General features: G+C 45.1%; 1 protein-coding gene across 5 annotated transcripts in view; it reads left to right on the top strand.

Annotated features, from left to right (window-relative positions):
* LOC144602266 (protein phosphatase 1 regulatory subunit 12A-like) overlaps positions 1 to 20,971 on the top strand; it is a 150,050-nt gene extending 129,079 nt beyond the window's left edge. For all 5 annotated transcript variants that reach the window (XM_078415153.1, XM_078415152.1, XM_078415155.1 and 2 more), the window contains 3 exons: positions 12,291 to 12,341; positions 15,919 to 15,969; positions 16,454 to 20,971. In XM_078415153.1, the coding sequence (XP_078271279.1) occupies positions 12,291 to 12,341; positions 15,919 to 15,969; positions 16,454 to 16,540 (189 nt within the window). In that variant the 3' untranslated portion in view covers positions 16,541 to 20,971. The remainder of the gene's footprint in view (positions 1 to 12,290; positions 12,342 to 15,918; positions 15,970 to 16,453) is intronic.
* The last annotated feature ends 5,406 nt before the right edge of the window (positions 20,972 to 26,377 follow it).

The raw sequence follows: 26,377 nt of genomic DNA, 5'->3' as shown, positions 1-26,377 counted from the left end.
GGGTACTGGGAAAAGGGGAGGTCCCCCTCCCTCCCCCTTCCCCCATCCCATCCCCCCTCCCTCCCCTCTCCCTCCCCCTTCCCCCGTTCCCCCCTCCCCTTCCCCCCTCCCTCCACACCTCTCTCCTCCCTCCCTCCCCTTCCCTCCCTCCCATCCTCCCAATGCTTGTTTGAGATGGGTGCTACATTGTTTCGAAAAGCACCACTAACAGATCGCAGTGAGAAGCACTATGTGACCGCGAATGTTTCAAAACAAGCACTTAAAAAGCACTTATCTTTTTTTAAAGTATTTTTTTTTATTGCAAGTCACTTAACATACAGAAATCAGCATTGGGCCCCTATGCTCGTGGGCCACCGGGGCAAGTGTTTCGAAAAAAGCACTGAGAGTGTGTCTGGGGGAGAGAGAGAATGGGGGGGGTCTGAGAATGGGGACTGGGGAGGGGGACAACAGGGGTCGTTGCGGAGGGGGCTTGGTGGTGGGGGAAAGAGGGGTACTGGGAAAAGGGGAGGTTCCACTTCCCCCCTCAACCCCTTCCTCCCCCCTCCTTCCCACCTCCATCCCCACTCGCTCCCCCCCTCCCTCCCCCCTCAATCCCAACCTCCATCATCACACAGCCCCTAACTCCCCCCCTCCCTCCTTCCCTCCATCCCACCCTCCCCCACTCCCTGCCCCCTCCCTCCACCCTTCCATCCCTCTCCCCCTCCCACCTCCTTCCACCCTCCCTCCCCCCCTCCCGGTTACAATGGAAACCCTACGGGGACGAGCCCAACGGGGAAAGAGGGGTACTGGGAAAAGGGGAGATCCCCCTCCCTCCCCTCCCCCTACCCCCTTCCCCCCTCCCCTTCCCCCTCCCCTCCCCCCTCCCTCCCCCTCCCCTCCTCCCTTCACACCTCCCTCCTCCCTCCCCCCCCCCTCCCGGTTACAATGGAAACCCTATGAGGACAGGCCCAACGGGGAAAGAGGGGTACTGGGAAAAGGGGAGGTCCCCCTTCCCCCTCAACCCCTTCATCCCCCCTCCTTCCCACCTCCATCCCCACTCCCTCCCCCCCTCCTCCCCCTCCCTCCCCAACTCCCTCCCCCCTCCCCCCTAACTCCCCCCTCCCTCCTTCCCTCCCTCCCCAATCCCTCCCCCCCTCCCTCCACCCTTCCATCCCTCTCCCCCCTCCTTCCACCCTCCCTCCCCCCTCCCGGTTACAATTGAAACCCTACGAGGACGGGCCCAACGGGGAAAGAGGAGTACTGGGAAAAGGGGAGGTCCCCTCCCTCCCCCCTTCCCCCTCCCCTCCCCCCTCCCCTCTCCCTCCCCCTCCCCCCTACCCCCCTCCCTCCCCTCCCCCCTCCCTCCCCTCCCCTCCTCCCTCCACACCTCCCTCCTCCCTCCCTCCCCCTTCCCGCCCTCCCCTCCCGGTTACAATGGAAACCCTACGAGGACGGGCCCAACGGGGAAAGAGGGGTACTGGGAAAAGGGGAGGTCCCCCTCCCTCCCTCCCCCCTCCCCTCTCCCTCCCCCCCTTCCCTCCTCCCTTCCCCCCTCCCCCTCCCATTCCCCCCTCCCTCCCCCCTACCCCCCTCCCTCCCCTCTCCCTCCCCCCTCCCCCCCTCCCCTCCCTCCTCCCTCCCCCTTCCCTCCCCCAACCCTCCCCCTTTCCTCCCCTCCCGGTTACAATGGAAACCCTACGAGGACGGGCCCAACGGGCCCACTCGGTCTAGTATACTACTAAAACTCAGATGTCCAACATTCCGTATGTATATACGGAAGATTCCGTATGTTTGTACGGAAGATTCCGAAGATTTCTGTCCATAACTTACAAACCCTACTCCTCCCAGACGGTACACCAAAGCGCTACGATTTTTGTACCGCCATATTCACCATTAACATGGGCAACTATTGTAAGTACTTTCGTTCAAATTGAAGCTACCTTTTTAAAGCTAGAGAGATATTAAAGTTAAAATTTCTCATTTCTAACCCTTTTCTTGAAGGGGCTTCAGCGCGTGATGTCACAATGGCACCCGTGCACCAATGAGAGATCAGCTCGGTTTTAAATTTACATAATTTTTTTTCTGACCTTTTTTTTCAAGGTCTTCAGCTTGTGACGTCACAATGCTTGTGTGAGATGGTTTGCAACATTGTTGCGAAAAGCAACTGCCAGTTTTTTAAAGTTGTGCGAGTCACTTAACATACACAGATCAGCATGGGGCCCCTATTCCCTCCCTCCCCCCCTTCCCCCCTCAACCCCTTCCTCCCCACTCCTTCCCACCTCCATCCCCACTCCCTCCCCCCCTCCTCCCCAACTCCCTCCCCACCTCCCTCACCCCTCCTCCCCTAACTCCCCCCCCTCCCTCCTTCCCTCCATCCCTCCCCCCCTCCCTCCACCCTTCCATCCCTCTCCCCCTCCCCCCTCCTTCCACCCTCCCTCCCCCCCTTCTGGTTACAAAGGAAACCCTACGGGGACGGGCCCAACGGGGAAAGAGGGGTACTGGGAAAAGGGGAGGTCCCCCTCCCTCCCCTTACCCCCTCCCCCTCCCCCCTAACCCTCTCCCTCCCCCTTCCCCCCTCCCCTCCCCCCCTCCCCTTCTCCCTCCACACCTCCCTCCCTCCCTCCCCTCCTCCCGGTTACAATGGAAACCCTACGAGGACGGGCCCAACGGGGAAAGAGGGGTACTGGGAAAAGGGGAGGTCCCCCTCCCTCCCCCCTTCCCCCATCCCATCCCCTCTCCCTCCCCCTTCCCCCCGTTCCCCCCTCCCCTTCCCCCTCCCTCCCCTCCTCCCTCCACACCTCTCTCCTCCCTCCCTCCCCTTCCCTCCCTCCCATCCTCCCAATGCTTGTTTGAGATGGGTGCTACATTGTTTCGAAAAGCACCACTAACAGATCGCAGTGAGAAGCACTAAATGACCGTGGTCGTGAGAAGCACTAAATGACCGCGAATGTAGCAAAAACAGCACTTTAAACCACTTTAAACCACTGTTTTCAAGTAGTCTTTTTTATTGCAAGTCACTTAACATACACAGATCAACATGGGGCCTCTATGCTCGTGGGCCACCGGGGCAAGTGTTGCGAAACAGCACTTGGAGTGTGTCTGGGGGAGAGAGAGAATGGGGGGGGGGGGTCTGAGAATGGGGACTGGGGAGGGGGACAACAGGGGTCGTTGCGGAGGGGGCTTGGTGGTGGGGGAAAGAGGGGTACTGGGAAAATGGGAGGTCCCCCTTCACCCCTCAACCCCTTCCTTCCCACCTCCATCCCCACTCCCTCCCCCCCTCCTCCCCCTCCCTCCCCAACTCCCTCCCCCTCCCTCCCCACCTCCCTCAAACCTCCCCCCTAACTCCCCCCCTCCCTCCTTCCCTCCATCCCTCCCTCCCCCAATCCATCCACCCTTCCATCCCTCTCCCCCTCCCCCCTCCTTCCACCCTCCCTCCCCCCTCCCGGTTACAATAGAAACCCTACGGGGACGGGCCCAACGGGGAAAGAGGGGTACTGGGAAAAGGGGAGGTCCCCCTCCCTCCCCTCCCCCCTCCCCCCTCCCTCCCCCTCCCCTCCTCCCTCCACACCTCCCTCCTCCCTCCCTCCCCCCCTCCCGGTTACAATGGAAACCCTATGAGGACGGGCCCAACGGGGAAAGAGGGGTACTGGGAAAAGGGGAGGTCCCCCTTCCCCCCTCAACCCCTTCATCCCCCCTCCTTCCCACCTCCATCCCCACTCCCTCCCCCCCTCCTCCCCCTCCCTCCCCAACTCCCTCCCCCCTCCCTCCCCCCTCCCCCCTAACTCCCCCCTCCCTCCATCCCTCCCTCCCCAATCCCTCCTTCCCTACCTCCACACTTCCATCCCTCTCCCCCCTCCTTCCACCCTCCCTCCCCCCCTCCCGGTTACAATTGAAACCCTACGAGGACGGGCCCAACGGGGAAAGAGGAGTACTGGGAAAAGGGGAGGTCCCCCTCCCTCCCCCCTTCCCCCATCCCATCCCCTCTCCCTCCCCCTTCCCCCCTTCCCCCCTTCCCCCCTTCCCTCCTCCCCCCCTCCCCCCTCCCTCCCCTCCCCTCCTCCCTCCACACCTCCCTCCTCCCTCCCTCCCCCTTCCCGCCCTCCCCTCCTCCCGGTTACAATGGAAACCCTACGAGGACGGGCCCAACGGGGAAAGAGGGGTACTGGGAAAAGGGGAGGTCCCCCTCCCTCCCTCCCCCCTACCCACCTCCCTCCCCTCTCCCTCCCCCCCTTCCCTCCTCCCTGCCCCCCTCCCCTCCCCCCTCCCATCCCCCCCTCTCCCCCCTCCCTCCCCCTACCCCCCTCCCTCCCCTCTCCCTCCCCCTCCCCTCCCCCCCTCCCTCCCCTCCTCCCTCCCCCTTCCCTCCCCCAACCCTCCCCCTTTCCTCCCCTCCCGGTTACAATGGAAACCCTACGAGGACGGGCCCAACGGGCCCACTCGGTCTAGTTAAAACTACAATTCAGACAAAAACAACAAAAAACACAAAAGACAGACGGACTGCAGGCAAGTCACAGCTGCGACGGCAGCGCTGGCTCCTCCCAATTATTGCCTAGTCATAGACATAGACATGAACTGCATAATTTGTTGAAAAATTATGAATAGACAAATGTGGAATCATCAGTGATCCTCCCCTCTTCTGATCTTATACGCAAGACAAGACCTTGACAATGCAGCTTATTCGAAAATAGATTCTGGGATTCTGTTCTGAGAAAGTGCTGTAGTAATGTTTTGGGGCTGGGATGATTGACCTCCAATTATTGGGGTATTATCACAAAAACCATATTAAATACCAAATGACTTTGGTTGCACCAAGTTTACTTGATTCTACATTCAGGAACACTACTTTGATATCAAATACAGTTAATTTTGCCTCAGCCAAGTTTCTGAAGAGATCTAGCAGCAAGTGGTTCTGGCAAATGCAAACTGGGTATCAGTGTGCAGTTTGTTTGCGTACAAGTGCCATTTGAGTCCGGTGAAGACACCTCATCAGTTTGGTGATGATTGAGAGAAAGCCTATTGGATACTAATTAGTCAAATTGAATTGGTCCTAAAGTTTGCAAAAGGACACAGCTGGACAATTTTCCACGCAATCGGATATTTGCTGGCGTAGTAACTATGCAGTTTGGCTAAACATTAACCCAGGGTGCTGGTCTTCATAACTATATCTCGGATGTTTAGTACTGTAACCCTTTTGTGAGATTGTGTGGATTCAGCCATAATGGCTGATAACTGACTTCTATGATGGCAGGGATTTCAAGAGGAAGGAGATGCAAATCATTCATTCAGACTTCAGATGAATATAAATGCTTCAGTCTTAGCATTTGCACTAGGCCCCATGAGTCATTGTTGGGGATGTATTTGCCCTGGAGTTGCACACTTCCCTGAGCTACTTAATTGTCCAGGGCCATTCATAGCTAATAGAACTGCACTTCAAGAATCTGATTTGTTGGTAGTAGGTTTGTTTGCTTTTATCAATTGTAGGCTGGTCTTGCTGTATAGCATGCATACACTCCTGTATCCCAATTTTCCCTGGCTGGTACTAATTTTTATGTATGTCTAGTGTTTCTCGTGCCGTGCTTTTCTACACTACTCATCATACCAGAGTTGATCCTGACATAATTGCAATGCTGCATTTGAGGACTCGCTGGGCCCGATGGTTAAAGCTGAGGGTGTAGTTATATTTCAGCTGCTGATGGTCATATCTAAGGTGCCTTTTTTCCAACTCCAAAACTGCTCAGAATCTATCCCATTTAGCACAATGGTGGGTGATTAAAGATTTTTTTCCTTATTGTCCAAGGCCCATTTTAACTTTTGACAACCTTTTCTGTTGACAATCAATAGAGGCTTTGTCAGTTTTTTCATTTGTTTCTCGCTAAATTACTTGTATTCTATCTTCCCAGCCAGAGCTGTATGGGCCTTCCTTTTGTTTCTCTGCCTTATGAGGAATACATTTTGTAAACTTTGTCACTTCTTCTAGAATAAACCATTGCATGTTTACTGCTGCACATTTGAATGAGGTTTCTTAATCTATCAGTCAGTTCATGCCTCACACCTTAATTATTTGCTTTGTTTAGTTTCAATTGAATAGTCATTTTAAGTCTTTGTACAAAACTATATCATATGATCGACACAAAATGCTGGAGTAATTCAGCGGGACAGGCAGCATCTCTGGAGAGAAGGAATGAATGGGTGACGTTTTGGATCAAGACCCTTCTTCAGACTGGTGAAGGTCTGAAGAAGGGTCTTGACCCAAAACGTCACCCATTTCTTCTCTGCAGAGATGCTGCCTGTCCCGCTGAGTTACTCTAGCATTTTGTATCTATCTTTGGTTTAAACCAGCATCTGCAGTTCCTTGTTACATGTGTATCATATGATCACTCTTCCTCTTTAAAATCCCTTAATTACCAGATTAATCTCCTTAACTCTCTTATTACACAATACTAGATCTAATCTTGCCTGTTTCCACATTATTCATTTCTAAAACTATTAAACTCATGAATTACTTCTGTCCCACAACTGCTAGTTTGATGTTATCAGATTATGCAAAGATTAACATTGTCCTTGTTTATATTATCCTTATTGTATGCACCATGTTTGAATTTATACCACTCCATACATCTATTGGAGAACAATACACAATGTTTTCAACTTTATTTCTTGGCTCCATCCAAATTGACTTAATTTCTTGATTTTCTGAACTAAGCCCCTTTCTATCTACTGCCTTATCCCAATTTTATCAAGACCTGTTTATTTTGCTCATCTTTTCTAAAATACAAACATCTTGGGATAATTATTTCTCAATCTTGGTTACTTTGCAAACACATTTAAACATCGGCTATTATTTTTGCCATTAAATCAGCTATCTTTTCATAAATGCTGTGGGCAACTTTACACTGACTGTTCCTACAATCTGACACAAATTGAGCTCTCACATTCCATACTAAAGCAACAGTAGTCATCATTCTAACAAATCAACTGTAGTATCAACTGTGTAGTAAATAACCAACAGTCAAAGTTGGGTGTAGGCATATTATTGTCACATGTACTGAGGTTATGAAAAGCTTTGTTTTACATGGTATCCAAACCAATACTATAACATTAATACAATCAAGTCAGCCTCGTCCAAAAGAGGACTGATCCAGGTTGGGGACGAATCTGCCTACAGACAGGAAATGACCCAGATGACGTCCTGGTGCCATTGCAACAACCTGGAGCTCAATGCTCTTAAGACAGTGGAACCGATTATAGACTTTAGGAGAGCTCCCCCTCCCCTCCCCCCACTCACCATTAACAACACCACAGTCACATCTGTGGAGTCATTTAAGTTCCTTGGAACCATCATCTCCAAGGAACTTAAATGGGGGACGACCATCGACTCCACAGTCAAAAAGGCCCAACAGAGGATCTACTTCCTGCAGCAGCTGAGGAAACATAATCTGCCACAGGCAATGATGGTTCAATTCTATACTGCCATCGTTGAGTCCGTCCTCGCCTTCTCCATCATGGTCTGGATTGGCTCGGCTCAGCCACCAAGCACGACATCCGGAGGCTGCAACGAATCATTCGATCAGCTGAGAAGGTTGTTGGCTGCAACCTCCCCCAATTGATGAACTATACACTGCAAAGGCCAGGAAGCGAGCGGGCTAGATCATCTCTGATCCCTCTCACCCTGGCCACAAACTCTTTGAAGCACTTCCCTCTGGAAGGCGACTCCGGACTGTCAAAGCAGCCACAGCCAGACATAAAAACAGCTTTGATTCCGCGAATAGTAGTCTACTCAATAACCAAAAGTCTGTAGTCTCTTTTTGCTCTGGTTTATTTCACTCACATTTTTTAACCGTAGTGATGTATTCTTAATGTTTTAATGTTTTATCCTTATTCTTAATTGTTTACTGTATGTTCATGTTACTTGCGAGTGGAGCACCAAGGCACATTCCTTGTCTGTGTACATACTTGGCCAATAAACTTATTCATTCATTCAAAAGGTGAAGGAACAGAGTGCCTAAAGTTCTCAGCATAAAGTATATTATAAATTAAGGGCAATTCATCCCTGGCCTTGTGTAATAGATATGCAATATTATCTGCCCTCACGCTCCTTTGCCCTGTAATAAATTGACAACATTTATCACATGCAAACAAACAAAATCTCTGCCTGCATATCCTTTGATAGATCAACACTCTGCTATCCTTCAATGAATCAACTGTGATCCCTGTCATGAACCGTAATAAAATCAACAACACTCCCTCCTCTCTGACAATATATCAAGAGCCTTCTTACAAAACTGACATCAGTCTGTGCCCTCATACTACTTGCGTGCTGTAACAAGTCAATGGCACTCACCCCATTGTTCTTACAAGCTGTAATAAATCCATTGCCCTTGTGGCCCCTGCACCCTTTTAAATATCAATACAACCCTATCGCCATACTCTCTTGCTCTGCTATAAATCAACAGCATTTCCAACTCTAACTTGGTAGTGAATTGACTAGACCGCCTGCTCTCAGACTTTCTCACCGCATTAGAAATTGGCACCTTCTGCTCCCACGGTTTACAATAAATTAACGATATTTACTGGCCCTTGTGCTCAGCAACAAACTAAGAACAATTGTTCCCTTCAATCTGTGCCCTCTGTCTTCAAACGTTAAATCAACAAGAACTTCTAACTTCTGACGGTAGCGCAGCGGTAGAGTTGCTGCTTTACAGCGAATGCAGCGCCGGAGACTCAGGTTCGATCCTGACTACGGGTGCTGCACTGTAAGGAGTTTGTACGTTCTCCCCGTGACCTGCGTGGGTTTTCTCCGAGATCTTCGGTTTCCTCCCACACTCCAAAGACGTACAGGGTATGTAGGTTAATTGGCTGGGTAAATGTAAAAAATTGTCCCTAGTGGGTGTAGGATAGTGTTAATGTACGGGGATCGCTGGGCGGCACGGACTTGGAGGGCCGAAAAGGCCTGTTTCCGGCTGTATATATATGATATGATATGATATGATATAACACCACATGCTAAACCAACAACCTCTGCAATCTTGCTCTGTAATAGTTCAATGTTTGCCCTCACGTTCTGTAATAAATCAAATAGTGCTTTTGCCCCTTGTAAAGTGTAATAAATTGACAGCATACTGTCCCCTCGCACCCCAATTCTCCACACTCTCACCCTGTAACGAGTTGACAGTAGTGTGTCATGCTTTGTAATACATTGAACAGGCCCATCAGCCCACAATGTTTGTGCTGAATACGATGCCAAGTTAACCTGTGTAGGAAAGAACGGCTGATGCTGGTTTAAATCGAAGGTAGACACAAAATGCTGGAGTAAGTCAGCGGGACAGGCAGCATCTCTGGAGAGAAGAAATGGGTGACGTTTTGGGTCAAGACCCTTCTTCAGTCTTGACCCGAAGCGTCATCCATTCCTTCTCTCCAGAGATGCTGCCTGGCCCGCCAAGTTAACCTGATCCTCTCTGAATGTGATCCATTGATCTCCATTCCTTGCATATACATAAATCAACAATGTTCTAGACACATTCAATTATCCTGTATTAAATAAACATTGTAGATGGAAATGACATCATTATCTGGTCTGACCAATGTGTGACTGCAGTCCCATCAGTGGATGATTCTGAACTGCCTCCTCAGTCCAAGGACAATTAGAAATGGACCTTGGCAAGTGATGCCGCATCACTCATGCAAATAATAGAATTGACCCTGTAATATGTCATCAGCCCTCTCCCCGTCCTTGCGCTCCTGCACCCTGGAACAGATCAACAGCACCCTCCTCTTGTTAAAGAAATCCATAAATCTTTGCTCTCATACGTGCACCATGCAAGGAATCAACTGTGATTATTGTTCTTCCACCCAATAATAAATCACAGTATTCTCTGCTCCCTCATCGTGTAATAAATCCACTGCAATCTCTATCCTTGTACTCCTGCAGTCTGGTATAAAACAATGGGATTCTGTGTCCTCACCCTGTAATATCTATCTGTATGCCAAAACTCTTGTTTGGTTGTTTGTTCCTGAACTGCAGCCAAAACGGTACACATTAGCGCAACAATTTTAGGCCCACCTTACTCACCATCGTCCCTTTGGTGCTAATGGAAGAAGTTTCATTGAAATTGGTGTTATATTTTTAAAGTTATTCACACTTTAAAGTTTAAATCTATCTCCTAGGGAGGGAGGGAGGGAGGAGGAAGGATAAGGGGGGTTGAGGGGGATGGAGTGGGAGGGAGGGAGGGAGGGGGGGGGGGGGAGGAGAGGGTGCTGCACCAATGCATGAGAGGTTTGGGCCCAACGGGTCCACTTGGTCTAGTACATCAATAAAACTCTGCCATCACACACCCCTCACCCTGTAATAAATTAACACTAGTAAAATGAGAGAATTCTGCCCTCAGACGTTCTCACCCAATAATAAAGTTTTTCCTTCCACGCCCTGCAATAAATTAACTGTAATCTTTGCTCTCTTGCCCTGTAGTAAATCAGCAGCACTTCCTTCCCTCAAGTCCAGCGACAAATCAAGAACAATTGTAGCCCTCGCGTTCTGAAATTAATTAAATGCATTCCCTCCCCTCCTTATTAAATCAACAAGAATTTCTGCCCTCAGACTTTGTTACAAACAGCACTTTCTTCCCCTACACTCCATGCCAATTCAACAATAACCTCTGCCCCCTTGCTCGGTAATAAACCAGGAGCAACTTTCAATATTGTGTGTTATAATAAATCAACAGCAATCTCTGCGTTCACACCCTGTTATTAAACTTAACAACACTCTATGATAAACTAACAACACCATATGCCTCCTGCTTTGTAATAAATACAAAATGTTGCTTTCGCTTTTGCTCAGTAATTGATTAAAAAAAACATAATTGGAAGAAAGTCTATCATCAATACCTGTTCTGGATGTATGCAACAGTGAGCTCCAGCTTTACCGGTGGGCGATTCTGAACTGTTCCTCAGTTCAGGGGCAATTAGCAGTGGGCAGTTGCCGGTGATACAAACAAATCAAATCTCTGCTCATGCACTGGAATGAATCATCAGCATTCTCTGGCCTCGCGCTCCTGTACCCTATAGTACATTAATACCAACCCCTGGCCTTTTCCCTTAAAACAACAGCAAGGAATGAACTGTAATGTTTGCTCACATGGCCAGGAATAAATCCACTGCAATCTCTGCCCTCACACTCCTGCAAACTCCACAGCACAGGACCTCCAAGTCCTTCCAGCTTGTAATAAATCCACTGCATTTTCTGCCCTCACATCTTTGATTGCATCATCAGAAATCTGCCACCATGCTTGTTGTCTTATATAAAATCAATTCCACCTTCTGCTATTTAACTCTACAGTAAATTGACAGGATTCTCTGGCATCAGACCTCCTTGTCCTGTAATAAATTAACACCTTCTGCCCATGCAATTAATCAATTGTAATCTTTTCTCTCCTGCCCCTGTAATGGTTCAAGAACAATCCTTGCCCTCGTGTTCTGCGGTGAATTTAATGCACTAACAGTCTGTATTAAAGCAACAGCAGCCTCTGCCCTGATATCCTATAATGTCAAGAGCACTTAGTACAACATGTAGGAAGGAACTGCAGATGCTGGTTTATACCAAAGATAAACACAAAATGCTGCAGTCACAGCATGTCAGGCGGCATTTCTGACTGACTTCAATCTGACTGAAGGGTTCCAACCTGAAACATCACCTATTCGTTTTCTCCAGAAATGCTGCCTGACCCGCTTCTGTTTCCAGCATTTTGTTTATCTTCAGTACTCCATATAACTTGACACCATTCTCCACCCTCATACCTTGTAATAACGATGGTACATTTAGCTCCATACTGTAATAAATGGATTTCACTCTCTGCCTCATTTTTGGTAATGTTAACAGCACACCCATCATCACACACCCATACCTTGCAATCAACAACATTTTCTGCCTTCAGCACATTCTTCTGTCACACTCCAATTTGTAATAAGTCAACACTACTTTGTCTTCAAATACACCATTACACCAGCAGCAGTTTTCACCCTTACCCAGTGTTAAAATTATACTATTTTTATCCCTCACACTCCCAAACCTGCATTAAATCAGGACTTTACACCAGTCCTCTCTAATCTGCAGTATATTCCCTTCACACTACTATACGTCAACAGAACTATGCCTTCAAAGTTGCATTTCATATTCCTCAAACACACATTCAATAGTACATTGGCAACAATGAGTCCACACACATGCCCACTTTAAATGCAGATGGCTCTGGCCATGTCTTAGTGATGCAAAATGATATATAATATTCCATCCATCTTTGTCTCTTTTGGTTTGATAGATGCAAGAAAGATTTGCAGACAGGACTGCCCATCTGGAGATGGAGAAAAAAGTGAGTATAGGATCTGCAAATGAAATGTAGAAGTACAGGGCACTGGTATTTTTAAGAACTGTATTTTTGTCAACACTGCATCAGTCAATAGATTGACGATAAGATGGGTTATATAGACACCTCTGTTACTCCGCAAAGAAGAGGTATTTAGAGACAGATCATTTAAAAGACAAAAGGAAAGGGAAACTACAGCAACCTCCCCATGCAAGCAGGGTAATTTTCCCCAGAAAAAAACCGTGCATCAAATTTGGTTCCTTATAAATTTTGTGCATGATTGCAATCTCAAATTATTTCCAATAGGTGGTCACTAAAACCGAACTGAGAGCAGAATTACACAACCATTTCAGACTTGACATTGTACACCACTTTCTAAGGATCTGTGTGGATTGTTGGATGTTTCTGTGAATGAACATCAAGTGATTAATAGAGTTGGAAATAGGCACCTCAGTGGATAATATTGACAGTGGACTAAGGGAATAGTAGGAAATTTAGTGTATAAAACAGACTAACTGGTGACATTAGAAAGCAGAATTCCTTCTAAATGTCTGACCCACATATCATGGTGCGAGAGTCTCTGCAGGGATTTTTTTTGTAGTAAAAGATGGTCATAGAATGTCATCCAAAACTGAATGGCTAAGTGTTTGCTTATAGTCAACAAGTTAGCACACATTTGTCATTTTAAATACCCATGTGGTCAGGGGGCCTATACTTTAAAACTATGTTGTGGGAAAATGGTTAAAAGATCTTGAAATATGATAGTGACAATGATTGTGGCTGATTATATTAAAGCTAAGGTGAAGGCATGCATTGAGTAGTTTGTAAGTTAGAAAGCATGGAGTGGGAGCAGGTACATTTTTCTTACATTGTCAAAGGTATTTGTTTCAATCTTGCATTTCCCACAATGATTGGAGATAGGGGCTACATTTTTTTTAATTTTGCTATTTTCAACAATTAAGAAGCTTGCCATCTAAGGAAAACATATTAGATATGTAGATAGATCACAGCTCAATTAAGTGCATAGAGAGTAAATGCACTAAACAATATTGTTCTGAAAGTGGAGGATTTTAATACTATTACAATCTGCCAACAGATTGATAGAGATATACTGAAAATGATTCCTCAACAACTAAAAAAGATCACAGAAGGATTAATGCCTTTTATGTATTAGGATACAAATATTAAAACATAGAATTAATGTTGAATTGAAAAAGATTTGGTATACCAATTCAAATATGTACATTGTTGAACATACTATCAGAGGATGGAAAAATAGGAAAAATACTGAGCAAATAGTGTATTATAAATCAACAATGTTATCTCATAAAGAATGGAACGAGCTGCCGGAGGTAGTTGGGGCAGGCACTATCACAACATCTAAGAAACATTTAGACGTATATGGATAGGAAAGGTTTAGGGCCAAACGCAGGCAGGTGGGACAAGTGTAGATGGTGCATATTCGTCGATGAGGGCAAGTTGGGCCAAAGGGCCTGTTTCCACGCTGTATGACTATTTTCAGTGGAACACAGGAGAGCTATTAGAGAGTTTTGATATGAAAGTTTCGAGACAGTAAATTATGATTTTTTAAACTCGTAGGCACATCAATAACAGGTTGGGTAAAAGGGATAATCAAAAGACAATGTGCAATGTTAAAAGGATTGAATACTTGTTTAACTGGATCCTAAAATTGGATGTGTTTTAAGTGCATGATATAAACATAGCACAAAAAGTAAGGAAATTTGTGTTTGGTAGATTATTTCTTTGTTGTAACAATGCTTCTTGGCAATAAATCTTATACCGTTGGAAAGCCTGTTTATTTCCCTTTTAAATGGTGCCACATTTGTAAGGAACATGCATTTGTGAGATGAGCAGCAGAGCTGAGTATATGGGTTGCGCCCATGAAAATTTTCCCAAATCTTCTCTGCCAATGCCAAACAGCTTATTCTGCTGTTGCTATTGACTCTTGTTTTGAGCTTCTGGTACCCCCAGGTGCTGACAATCAGGTGCCTGATTGGCACCTGATTGGCAGCATCTGTGAGCATGGGCCCTGCTACAGTGGTCAGTAGGTGTCTGCTCCAAGAATCGGCATGCCACGTTTGACTGATCTGGATAGGGCCCGTGCGATAGGGCAACTTCAAGCTGGTGTTCCGCAAAACCAAGTTGCGGCATTATTTGGAGTGAGCCCTAGTACCATCTCCAAAGTGAAGGCCAAGTTCCATATAACGGGGGATGTCAGAGACAGGCCGCGAAGTGGGCGTCCCAAGAAGACGACACCCGAAGAAGACCGTTTCCTCACCCTGTCAGCACTTAGGAACCGTAGGCTGTCTTCTACAGATTTGCAGTCAAGGTTTGCAGGACGATATGGCCGACGGCTCTCTGCCCAGACAATTTGGAACAGACTGCACGCAGCCGATCTCCAATCTCATAGGGCTGCCAGGAGGCCTGCCATGACTGCCCTTCTCCGTCAGGCCCGTTTGCGCTGGTGTCGGCAACACGTGCACTGGAACCTGAACATGTGGAGGAACATTATGTTCAGCGATGAGTCCAGATTCTGCCTACGGCAGTTGGATCATAGGGTCAAAGTGTGGAGAAGACGCGGAGAACGCTATGCTGATTGCTGTACCGATAGAGTAACATCTTTTGGTGGAGGCAGTGTGATGGTGTGGGGCGGCATCTCCCTCACTGGAAAAACGAGGCTTGTCATCATTGGAGGCAATCTCAATGCAGAGAGATATCGAGATGAGATTCTGCAACCAGTGGCAATCCCATATCTCCACAGTCTGGGACCGAACTCTATCCTCCAAGATGACAATGCTCGCCCCCAGAGAGCAGGGTTTCTCAGAGACTACCTCCAGAATTTGGAGAGGATGGAATGGCCTGCCAGCAGTCCTGACCTCAACCCCATTGAACACTTGTGGGATTAGCTTGGGCGTGCTGTTCGTGCCAGAGTGACCAACACAACCACGTTGGCTGACTTGCGACAAATGCTGGTTGAAGAATGGGATGCCATCCCACAACAGTGTGTGACCAGGCTGGTGACCAGCATGAGGAGGAGGTGCCAGGCTGTTGTGGCTGTGTATGGTTCTTCCACACGCTACTGAGGCTCCTGTTTATGAAATGAATAAATTGTTAAATTGCCAATATGTCTTGTTTCTTCAGACTTCAATCATCCAATCCACCAAACAACACCGAACAAGAGTCAATGGCAGAATAAGCTGTTTGGCATTGGCAGAGAAGATTTGGCAGATTTTTCATGGGCGCAACCCACATACTCAGCTCTGCTGCTCATCCCACAAATGCATGTTCCTTACAAATGTGGCACCATTTAAAAGGGAAATAAACAGGCTTTCCAACGGTATAAGATTTATTGCCAAGAAGCATTGTTACAACAAAGAAATAATCTACCAAACACAAATTTCCTTACTTTTTGTGCCATGTTTTTATATAAATTTCATGGCATAATAGCGAGAGATGATATTAGGATAGTTTTGCCAAGTAGATGTTTTTCCTGTAATTCTATATATTGACTTTACAAAACTCTACATGACCCCACAGTACTCACGTTGAATTACTTTAATAGGAGCGGAAAGCTTTAGAAAGAAGAATCTCAGAACTTGAGGAAGAACTGAAGGTATGAACTTTTAGTTTTTAAATGTCTGAACTGTACTTAATGTAAAGGAAACATTGTTCTATTAGTGAGGGGTGACCTGAATCAAGCACAGATGATCCTAAGGGGCTTTAAACTGAACTTAATGTTGAGATGTTTTCATCACGAAAAAGGGGAGATAACTACAAAATAAGGGGCTGTTGATTTACAACTGAAGTGAGTATAAATTTCTTCTGTCGGAGGGCAGTGAATCTCTGGAATTCTCTGCACCAGAAGGTGATGGTGGTCAGATAATTACATAAAAGGTGGGGATAGATAAATATTTGAAATATCAAAGAATGAAGGTTATGGGGATTTTTTTAGAGGAGAGGAGGACAGCCTAGATTAGCCACGGTCACACTGAATGACAGGGCAGGTTTGAGGGGGGAGCTACACTCTGCTTTTCTCCAATGCTCGTGTGCAATAGACAAGACTAAACATGAGAGTTTTTTTTAAACTATCTATTCAGGTTTTAACAGATTTGAGAGCTGACAACCAGAGACTGAAAGATGAAAATGGTGCACTAATTCGTGTCATCAGTAAACTCTCCAAGTAACTGGTCTTCACTTCAACACTTGCACAAAGCTTTCTGGAGTGATGGGATGTACTGCCACTGGTCTCCATGCCCAGACGCTTGCCTCACCCTCTCTATAGAGGGATTGCTATTCAAGCCACGACTATTGCTATTACAGCAGCACTTGGACTGCCATCCCTGGGTAATTTGGAAAGGCATGTTCATTGAAATTTGTATAAATGATGCTCGTAACCGGTACCTATATAGCCACACCACAGAGGAACAGCAATTCTGTGAGGAATAGTTATAAATGGGAGCCCACAGTCTTTGATGATGACAACTGTTCCTGATCACCACACGTGACCACTCTTCATTCATGTGACTTTGATGACAAAACGGCACTTTGCTTCGTTATTAATACATGAAGAGTTGAAGAAATGGACACATCATTGGTCAGATTGGAGAGATGGAGTGGAAAGTTGTGCTTGACAGTTTCTTCATTTTGGGTTGTTTAACAAGGGAATGGAGCAGAAAAAGACAAATGCATTTGTTTTAATTAGTCCATTATTATTTTGATCTTGCAGCTATGCGAAGCCTCACCAGTTCCTCCATTGTGCATGGAACTTACTATCGAGCTACTGACCTCTGCAGACTGTTTTACAGGATTGTGACTTAGGAAGATGTAGATAAGGCTTCACCCTCTCACCCAGTACTCTGTGCGGCCAAACATGAGTCGTACTTACATTCACTTACAGTGAATATTTTAACTGGCTCCAAGATACTGCTGCTTTTAGAAGGGAAGATACAGAAGGAAAGTACCAATAAGAAATGATTTCCAGCAAGAATGGATGGAACCCAGGTAGTGGATATATATGCAAGGTGCAGTTTAAAAAATGGCTCTAACATCCAAGTCATTGTTATTTGGGTATTAACTTGCAGAAGATTGTACCAGCAACAATTGAGAGATCCTGAATGGTTGGTACAGTCACTGGGGGCAGACAGAGCTACTTTTAATTCCTGATCTGGCCAAACTTAGTGGAGGAAATAAAATAGGACCAAAAACTACACGTAATGCAAGTGTAAATTTATCATAAAATTGGCAAGTAATTTTTTTTCAGTTGAAATTTCTCTAATATTCTCTGCCTTCCCCTCAACTCCAACTATTTTGACGTAGAAGTCCCTAAATTTATTTCTTTTTTTCTCTCATTAGCTCTCCTACTGCCAAATAAAAACTAAAGTATGTGTGTTTACGTTGAGGCAATATAGTTTACAGATCTCCATATTATACAGCTTACCATACTGGCTGCGATATAAAAGCCCTAAACGAAGCTAACTATGCAACACGGTTTTCTGATTTGTTATGACTCAGAGAAAGAAAGACATATTTTTGTGGCACTTTGGAAATATCCCAGAACACAATGGTTATTGTTAAAGGTGTAGGAAGTTCCCATACACTTAGTGAATTAACAATATGCTTTTAGTAATGGCTGAAGAAAGAATATAGACTGGGGCACCTGAAATATACAGTTCTTCTCTTTGAAAAATACCATGGAAACCAAGTTTTCACCAAATCCACTGGAATCAGCAAGTGGATATTGGACCACTTTCTCTTTCTTCACCAGGAGCTTCATCCAACGGTCTAAATGCTACACAGTTTCAGTCAACAGTGTAGATCCAGCTCCTTAAGTGGAACTTGAACCAAAAAAAGTGCAGGAAGGAACTGCAGATGCTGATTTATACCAAAGATCAGCATAAAATGTTGGAGTAACTCAGTGGGTCAGGCAGGATCTCTTGTATGAAGGTGAAGGAATAGATGACATTAAGAAACAGAAACTGCCTGCCTTTCCGAGTTACTGCTGCATTTTGTGTCTATTTTGAACAAAAAACTGTGGCACGAGTGGTACTGTAATTTGAGAAAAACCAACAAGAAATATTAATTTTACTGTTAATTCTTTCCTTTTTGTATGGAAGACTTTAATGGCCAGTTTTCCAAATCAATTAAAACATTGTGAGAGGGGGTTCCTTCAATACTGCCTTAGACCTCATCTTGCGCGCACTTAAGTAATGCAGTGACTCGACCAAAACGATGACAAACGTCGGCCCAGTTCTACCCAGATCAAAAGTTGCATTATGTACAAAAACATTATCAAACTGCAGCATCTGATCCATTAGTCACTAAAAAGTAAATGTCTGAATGGTCATGATGGCAGTGAACCCTTACGATAAAGGTGGTCATGCCCCTCATTGTTTCAGCAGGTTTTTATTTTGCAGTCATTATCGTGACTTTCCCACATCGCTTGTAATAATTATCTGAGTAAATACCATATACTCCACTGAAAACACTCTTACTGTAAGCAAAATGTTAACCATTGAACCAAAGTATGAAATCCAATAACCCAAGAATTCCCTTATACTGCTGTAGATTTATCTCCTTTGGTTGGTTGCCATAGGAAATTAAAGTGTCCTTTATGCCTCGGAGGATCAGATTTGAGATGTGGTCTATCACGACGACTGGATTATGCACTACCCAAGTGTCCCACTGGTCTACACTACCCTAAGATTTTGGAACGCTGTTGAGGTTTTCTATTGCGTGCCCTGATCCCTGACTCATGCTTTGGCTGCTGTCTTTTCACTACAGGTCAGAACATTCACCGCCCTTTCCCATAGTTTAAAAGTCTGCAAGAGATAGAGGTCTATTTGGCTGAAAGGTCCCATCATTCTGATTGTGTTTAAGTTCAGGGAATATTGTTAATTAGCTCAATTATTTTTGTTACAGACATTGAGATCAACAGGAGATGAAACAGCCAGATGCTGTTAACAGTTCTATTACAGAGATAGGTGATTCAGTAAGAGAGGTTTGATAATCACTGTGTAACTCATTTATAGGGCATAAAGAGGAAATAAATCACAATCATAAGGCAAGGAAGTTTGCCAAGTGGCTAACTTCCAGTTGGCTTAAAGTAAGCGGGTTATATTATCTATGATTTTGCAATTTTTGTACTGATGGAAGGCAGATAGTTTTTATGTACTAGTTCAATATAGACCGAAACTACACACAGTGGCACTGTTATGGTGTAAGTTATGTCAGTAGGTGGAAGAGAGAATCGCCAAAATAATTGGATGACAATGTTTCCCTTGTTTTCCCTGGGTGGACCATTTGTGCAAAGATCTATGCTCCTACATTTATAGCCATTTGTCTCTTGAAATCCAAAATTCAGAACAGATCAGCACATTTGGAAAAGCTGAGGAGGAATGGGTTCAGGGCTTCCTTTATGCTATGTGTATCGGGTTGGTGAACACTACACATACCGCATCACTTGTGCAATAAAGCTGAGTTTATCTTATATGCAATAATGTATGTTACTTTTCCATAGGCTTGCCTGCAAATTGCACAAATTCGTATTGTATAAAAGCCACAGATGTGTTTGAAACCAGTTCTATATATTTCACCTGCCTATCAAATGTAAACTATATATTCTTGTACATTTTTATGTTAATATTTAAAAGAAAATTGTGTCAGACTAATTCACATCAACCAATGGTTGGAAGTCAATTTGCTGTTGATAAAAATGAAGAGACAGGCTTCGTTTGTGAAGTATCATAGTGACTTTCCATTGCAAGCTACATGGCTCTCAGGCTGTCCCTTCACCATCTACTTCACCCTTCACTTTTATACTTGAGCTTTACCCAGGTTACTGAATTCCCACCAAGAGTCCTCATTCTCACACAGAATTCACTCTCAGGCATTATTCTCCCACTTAGTTTAAGGTTTGAAAAAGAAAACTTAATTCCCCCTCTCCTCCCTCCCCCTCCCTCACCACTTGCTGAGATTAAGCCTCTTCACAATCTGGCTCAACCTGTTGGTTTGGTTGAAAACTTTCATTGGGCCCTACTCTTTACAGGTTGGTAAATGGGGGATGCAATATCACAATTGGGCACTCAACCACTCTGAGTACTTCTATCTAAGTTCAGCAGAAATAGTTACCATGACCATAAAGGCAAATGTTTTAAAATATTGCACTTATACTTGATACACCAGAGCCATGAGCCAGCCTACCCTTCTGCCTTCACACTAAAACTAAATCAAATCCAGGCAGAGGATACGGAGGTTCTCTCTTTAATAGGATTTGAGAGCTTCACCACTATCTATTAAGTTTTGGCACCTTATTTTGAAACCTGTTGGACAAGTGAAAATGTATTGGAATTTCGTTTTCAGTAAATGTACAAAATTTGGAATTTGTTTCTGGTGCTATTTGGGCATTGCCACTTCAAGATGGCTCAGATGGAAAATGGAACTCCCCAAGCCATTTATGCGAGAGCCGAACAAGGCACTTTTAAAAAGTTATTAAGATTTTGTTGAGTTAACCTATGCTGCGTTTGATCTGGGAATACATAATACTGATAGTAGGTGTAAAAGTGAAAATATATGCCAACCCCTGCACTGACATCCCTCACATTGATGAGCACAATAATGCACCAAAAATAAAAAGATATATTTTACAAAAAAATGCTGACTTCTGATGTAGCACTTTCTCTTGCTGCTTCCAAATTTTGTGTGTTATGTTTACGCTTTGCGTAAAGCTATTTTTCTCCAAAATGATGTATGCATGGAACTTATTTCAATGAGGGAACTCTGAGAATTCTATGTTGTACATATAGAGGAACATCAAAAAGGTAGGAAATATATTAATATGGGGCCAATTTAACCAGAGTACCACTCACTAATTATTGCTGGTCCAACATTGGTCCACAAATTACAGTGGTCCATTTGTCAATCACGTTCAAATTCTTCTGTGACCTTGTCCTTCCCTTCTTTGTAACAAAAGCCGAAGACCTTTGATTTTGTTCCTCTGGCTTTGACCTCCAATGCACATCATGTTGATGATAAAGAACTTGTTACATAGGAAAACTTGTTTTCCTACATTAACGGAGTTCTCGCTGCAGATGCACTGAGACCTACTGAGTGCCCCCAGCACTTTTTTTGTATGAACCTTAAATTATATTTACTTCAACGCTCACAACAAAGCCCGTTGCTAAATGTAATCACTTTCCAAAGATCAATCCAACAATTCGCAACACTTCTATCCTTATCTCACACCTTTTGTCTAGGAAAGTCTGAAGAAGGGTCTCGACCCGAAACGTCACCCATTCCTTCTCTCCAGAGATGCTGCCTGACCTGCTGAGTTACTCCAGCATTTTGTGATGTCACACCTTTTGTCTTGTTATCTCTGGCGTTTGTCCAACCATCTGCCTATCACCCCCCACCCCCCTTCACCTGTATCCAGCTATCACCTGCCAGGCTTTGTCCTGCCCCGCCCCCCAACCCCCTCTCTTACAGCTGCCTGACCTGCCAAGTTACTCCAAACACGTTTGCGATTTCAGAGGGAACCATGCTGACCAAGATGCCCCATCCAAGATAGTCCCATTTGCCTGCATTTAGTCATGTCCTGCTAAACCTTTCCTATCCATATACCTGACCAAGTGTCTTTCAAATGTTGTTATTGTACCTGCCTCAACTACCTTCTCTGGCAGTTCATTCCATATACCCACTGCCTTCTGAGTGGATGTGGTGTACCTCGACTTTCAGAAAGCCTTCGACAAGGTCCCACATAGGAGATTGGTGGGCAAAATTAGAGCACATGGTATTGGAGGTAGGGTACTGACATGGATAGAAAGTTGGTTGACAGACAGAAAGCAAAGAGTGGGGATAAATGGGTCCCTTTCAGAATGGCAGGCAGTGACTAGTGGGGTACCACAAGGCTCGGTGTAGGGACCGCAGCTATTTACAATATACATCAATGACTTGGATGAAGGGATTAAAAGTACCATTAGCAAATTTGCCGATGATACAAAGCTAGGTGGCAGTGTGAACTGTGAGGAAGATGCTATGAGGTTGCAGGGTGACTTGGACAGGTTGTGTGAGTGGGCGGATGCATGGCAGATGCAGTTTAATGTGGATAAGTGTGAGGTTATCCACTTTGGTGGTAAGAATAGGAAGGCAGATTATTATTTGAATGGTGTCAAGTTAGGAAAAGGGGACGTACAACGTGATCTGGGTGTCTTAGTGCATCAGTCACTAAAAGGAAGCATGCAGGTACAGCAGGCAGTGAAGAAAGCCAATGGAATGTTGGCATTCATAACAAGAGGAGTTGAGTATAGGAGTAAAGAGGTCCTTCTGCAGTTGTACAGGGCCCTAGTGAGACCGAACCTGGAGTACTGTGTGCGGTTTTGGTCTCCAAATTTGAGGAAGGATATTCTTGCTATTGAGGGTGTGCAGCATAGGTTTACTAGGTTAATTCCCGGAATGGCGGGACTGTCATATGTTGAAAGACTGGAGCGACTAGGTTTGTATACACTGGAATTTAGAAGGATGAGAGGGGATCTTATCGAAACGTATAAGATTATTAAGAGGTTGGACACGTTAGAGGCAGGAAACATGTTCCCAATGTTGGGGGAGACCAGAACCAGGGGCCACAGTTTAAGAATAAGGGGTAGGCCATTTAGAACAGAGATGAGGAAAAACTTTTTTAGTCAGAGAGTTGTGAATCTGTGGAATTCTCTGCCTCAGAGGGCAGTGGAGGCCAATTCTCTGAATACATTCAAGAGAGAGCTAGATAGAGCTCTTAAGGATAGCGGAGTCAGGAGGTATGGGGAGAAAGCAGGAACGGGGTACTGATTGAGAATGATCAGCCATGATCACATTGAATGGCGGTGCTGGCTCGAGGGGCCGAATGGCCTACTCCTGCACCTATTGTCTATTGTCTAAGATATTGCCCCTCTGGTTCCTATTAAATTATTCCCCTCTCACCTTAAACCTATGTCCTCTGGTTCTTGATTCCTCTAGCCTGGGTAAAAGTCTCTGGTTCACCCTATCTATTTCCGTTATGATTTTATACACTATTGCAAGTTCTTGCAGTAAATAATCACACGAGTAGAATTAGGCCTTCGGCCCATCAAGTCTACTCCGCTATTCAATCATGGCTGATCTATCTTTCCCTCTCAACCCCATTCTCTGGCCATTCATTTTAATCTTGGGCATCGATTATACAATGTGCTTTAACCATTGGGTTATCATCACATATAATATAGAACACTACAGTACGGGAACATATAAAATTACATAGAAACATATAAAATTATAAAAGGACTGGACAAGCTAGATGCAGGAAAAATATTCCCAATGTTGGGCGAGTCCAGAACCAGGGGCCATAGTCTTAAAATAAAGGGGAGGCCATAGTCTTAGAATAAAACTGAGGTGAGAAAAAACTTTTACACCCAGAGTTGTGAATTTGTGGAATTCTCTGCCACAGAGGGCAGTGGAAGCCAAATCACTGGATAGATTTCAGAGAGAGTTAAATAAAGTTCTAGGGGCTAGTGGAATCAAGGGATATGGGGAGAAGGCAGGCACGGCATATTGATTGGGGACGATCAGCCATGATCACAATGAATGGCGGTGCTGGCTTGAAAGGCCGAATGGCCTCCTCCTGCACCTATTTTCTATGTTTCTATGGGAACACAGCCCTACAGCTCACCATGCCTGCACTGATCATAATGGCAATTCCATCTCATCTGCCTCACACGGTTTGTATATCATTCCTCTAGCAAACGTGTTCCAGGCATTTATCACTTAGTGCAACAACAAAAAAATTGCCCAGCAATTCTCCTTTAAATCTCCCTCTTACCTGAAATGTATGCCCTCTATTATTTGACATTTCTACTCTGGGCTATATACTCTGACTCTCTCCCTATTTATGCCTCTTAATTTTAGATATAGCTTTCACCCTTCACCCTCCCACTCTCCAGTGATAACAATACAGGTTACAACCTGAATACAGGTTTCAAGAGTAAAGAGTTTTAAATTGTCATATGTACCAAAAACAGAACAATGAAATTCTTCCTTGCAACAGCATAACAGGTGTACTGTATATAACATACAATATTATATTTGTATATAACACTGTACTCATAGATAAGAGTATTAGTAATGAGGTCTGAACTTATACCAAGTACTCTCCAATCCAGAAAACATACTGGTGAATCTCTTACACACTCCAAAGCTTTGACATGCTTTCTGTAATATAGCAACCTAAAATGCACACAATACTCCAAATGCAGCCAAACTAAAGTTTTATACAGATGTAACATAACTTGCCAACTTTTATACTTGGTCTACCTGGTCATTATCACAGTGGGACTTCCTGTACCTAAATAGGGTGCTGTTTGAACGACACCGACTACTGGAAAAGTACTTCATTTGTTGCGATTTGTTGTGGAATAGCCAGAATGGGGGAGATGTAGAGGGTGGAGGAGCATTACACAAGTCGAGCAAGCGTTCCTTCCTATTTTAATTTTGACCAAATCGCCACAGATGCAGCACTAACTCCGTGTATTCTTTAACCTTTCCTCTTTAATAACTCCATTTCTGTTTGCAAGATTTATTGCTTTCTGCATGTTATTTTTAAAGAAGATAACAGGTACATTCTTAGATGATATTCGCATTCTTTCCGCGATTGATTCTAACAGCAAGATTAATTTACGATTGGGTAGTTTTGACTACCAAGAGTTGAAAATCGGGTTTCCCGTTTATGGAAATCGTAGTATTTTAGCATTGAACAATGTTCAAAGAGCTTAGATTCAGACTTTAGCTTCAATCACTGGGTGAACAGACCGATTCAGGATATCAAACCAAGATAACGAACGCTGTGCCGTGTTTGGTTGCAAACCTAGGATGGTTTCCTACGCACCGCTCTCCGCGATTCAACTCTCGGGCCATTCGCATTGTTGCAATTTTATATTGTAAATAATGGTCGGAAAATGCCTTATAAGGCTGCGTGTCGACGGAACGACCGAGGAAGTCTGAACTGCCTGCACTTTGACAGCAGTGAGCTGCGAGCAGCCATATACGGGCAAAGCGCAGCATTCACCAGAGAATCTCTCAGTTGACACACAGCCCCACCGCCTGTTAGCCAGATGCTGCTGCAGGTACTGAACCAGCACGTCGGTCTAAGGCGCTTTCTCAATAGCTCAGCGTCAAAGAATATCCACAAGGAAATGCTGGTTGACAAAAAAAAAGGGGCTGGAGTACCTCAACGGGCCAAGCAGTATCTCAGGCTAGGTGGTCGGGGACCTTCTTCAGAATGATTCTAGTAGATAGAGGGAAGGAAGCTGGAAAAGAGGTGGAGACGGGACAAAGCCTAGCAAGCGAGAGGCGGATACAGCTGAGGAAGCTTTGATTGGCAGATGGGTGGACTAAGGCTAGAGATCAAAAAGAGACTTCGGTTATGAAGAGGTTATCCACTTTGGTGGCAAGAACAGGAAGGCAGACTATTATCTGAATGGTGGCCGATTAGGAAAAGGGGAGATGCAATGAGACCTGGGTGTCGTGGTACACCAGTCATTGACAGGAGGCATGCAGGTGCAGCAGGCAGTGAAGAAAGCGAATGGTATGTTGGCATTCATAGCGAGGGGATTTGAGTACAGGAGCAGGGAGGTTCTGCTGCAGTTGTACAGGGCATTGGTGAGACCGCACCTGGAGTATTGCGTACAGTTTTGGTCTCCTAATCTGAGGAAAGACATTCTTGCCATAGAGGGAGTACAGAGAAGGTTCACCAGATTGATTCCTGGGATGGCGGGACTTTCATATGAAGAAAGACTGGATAGACTCGGCTTATAGAAACTTACAAAATTCCTAAGGGGTTGGACAGGCTAGATGCAGGAAGATTGTTCCCGATGTTGGGGAAGTCCAGAACAAGGGGTCACAGTTTAAGGATAAGGGAGAAGTCTTTTAGGACCGAGATGAGAACGTTTTTTTTCACACAGAGAGTGGTGAATCTGTGGAATTCTCTGCCACAGAAGGTAGTTGACGTCAGTTCATTGGCT

This window comes from Rhinoraja longicauda, chromosome 18 (assembly GCF_053455715.1).
Source record: "Rhinoraja longicauda isolate Sanriku21f chromosome 18, sRhiLon1.1, whole genome shotgun sequence".
Lineage (NCBI taxonomy): Eukaryota > Metazoa > Chordata > Chondrichthyes > Rajiformes > Arhynchobatidae > Rhinoraja > Rhinoraja longicauda.
The sequence above is the reverse complement of the archived record's forward strand: the minus strand, read 5'-3'. Positions and strand labels throughout refer to the sequence as shown.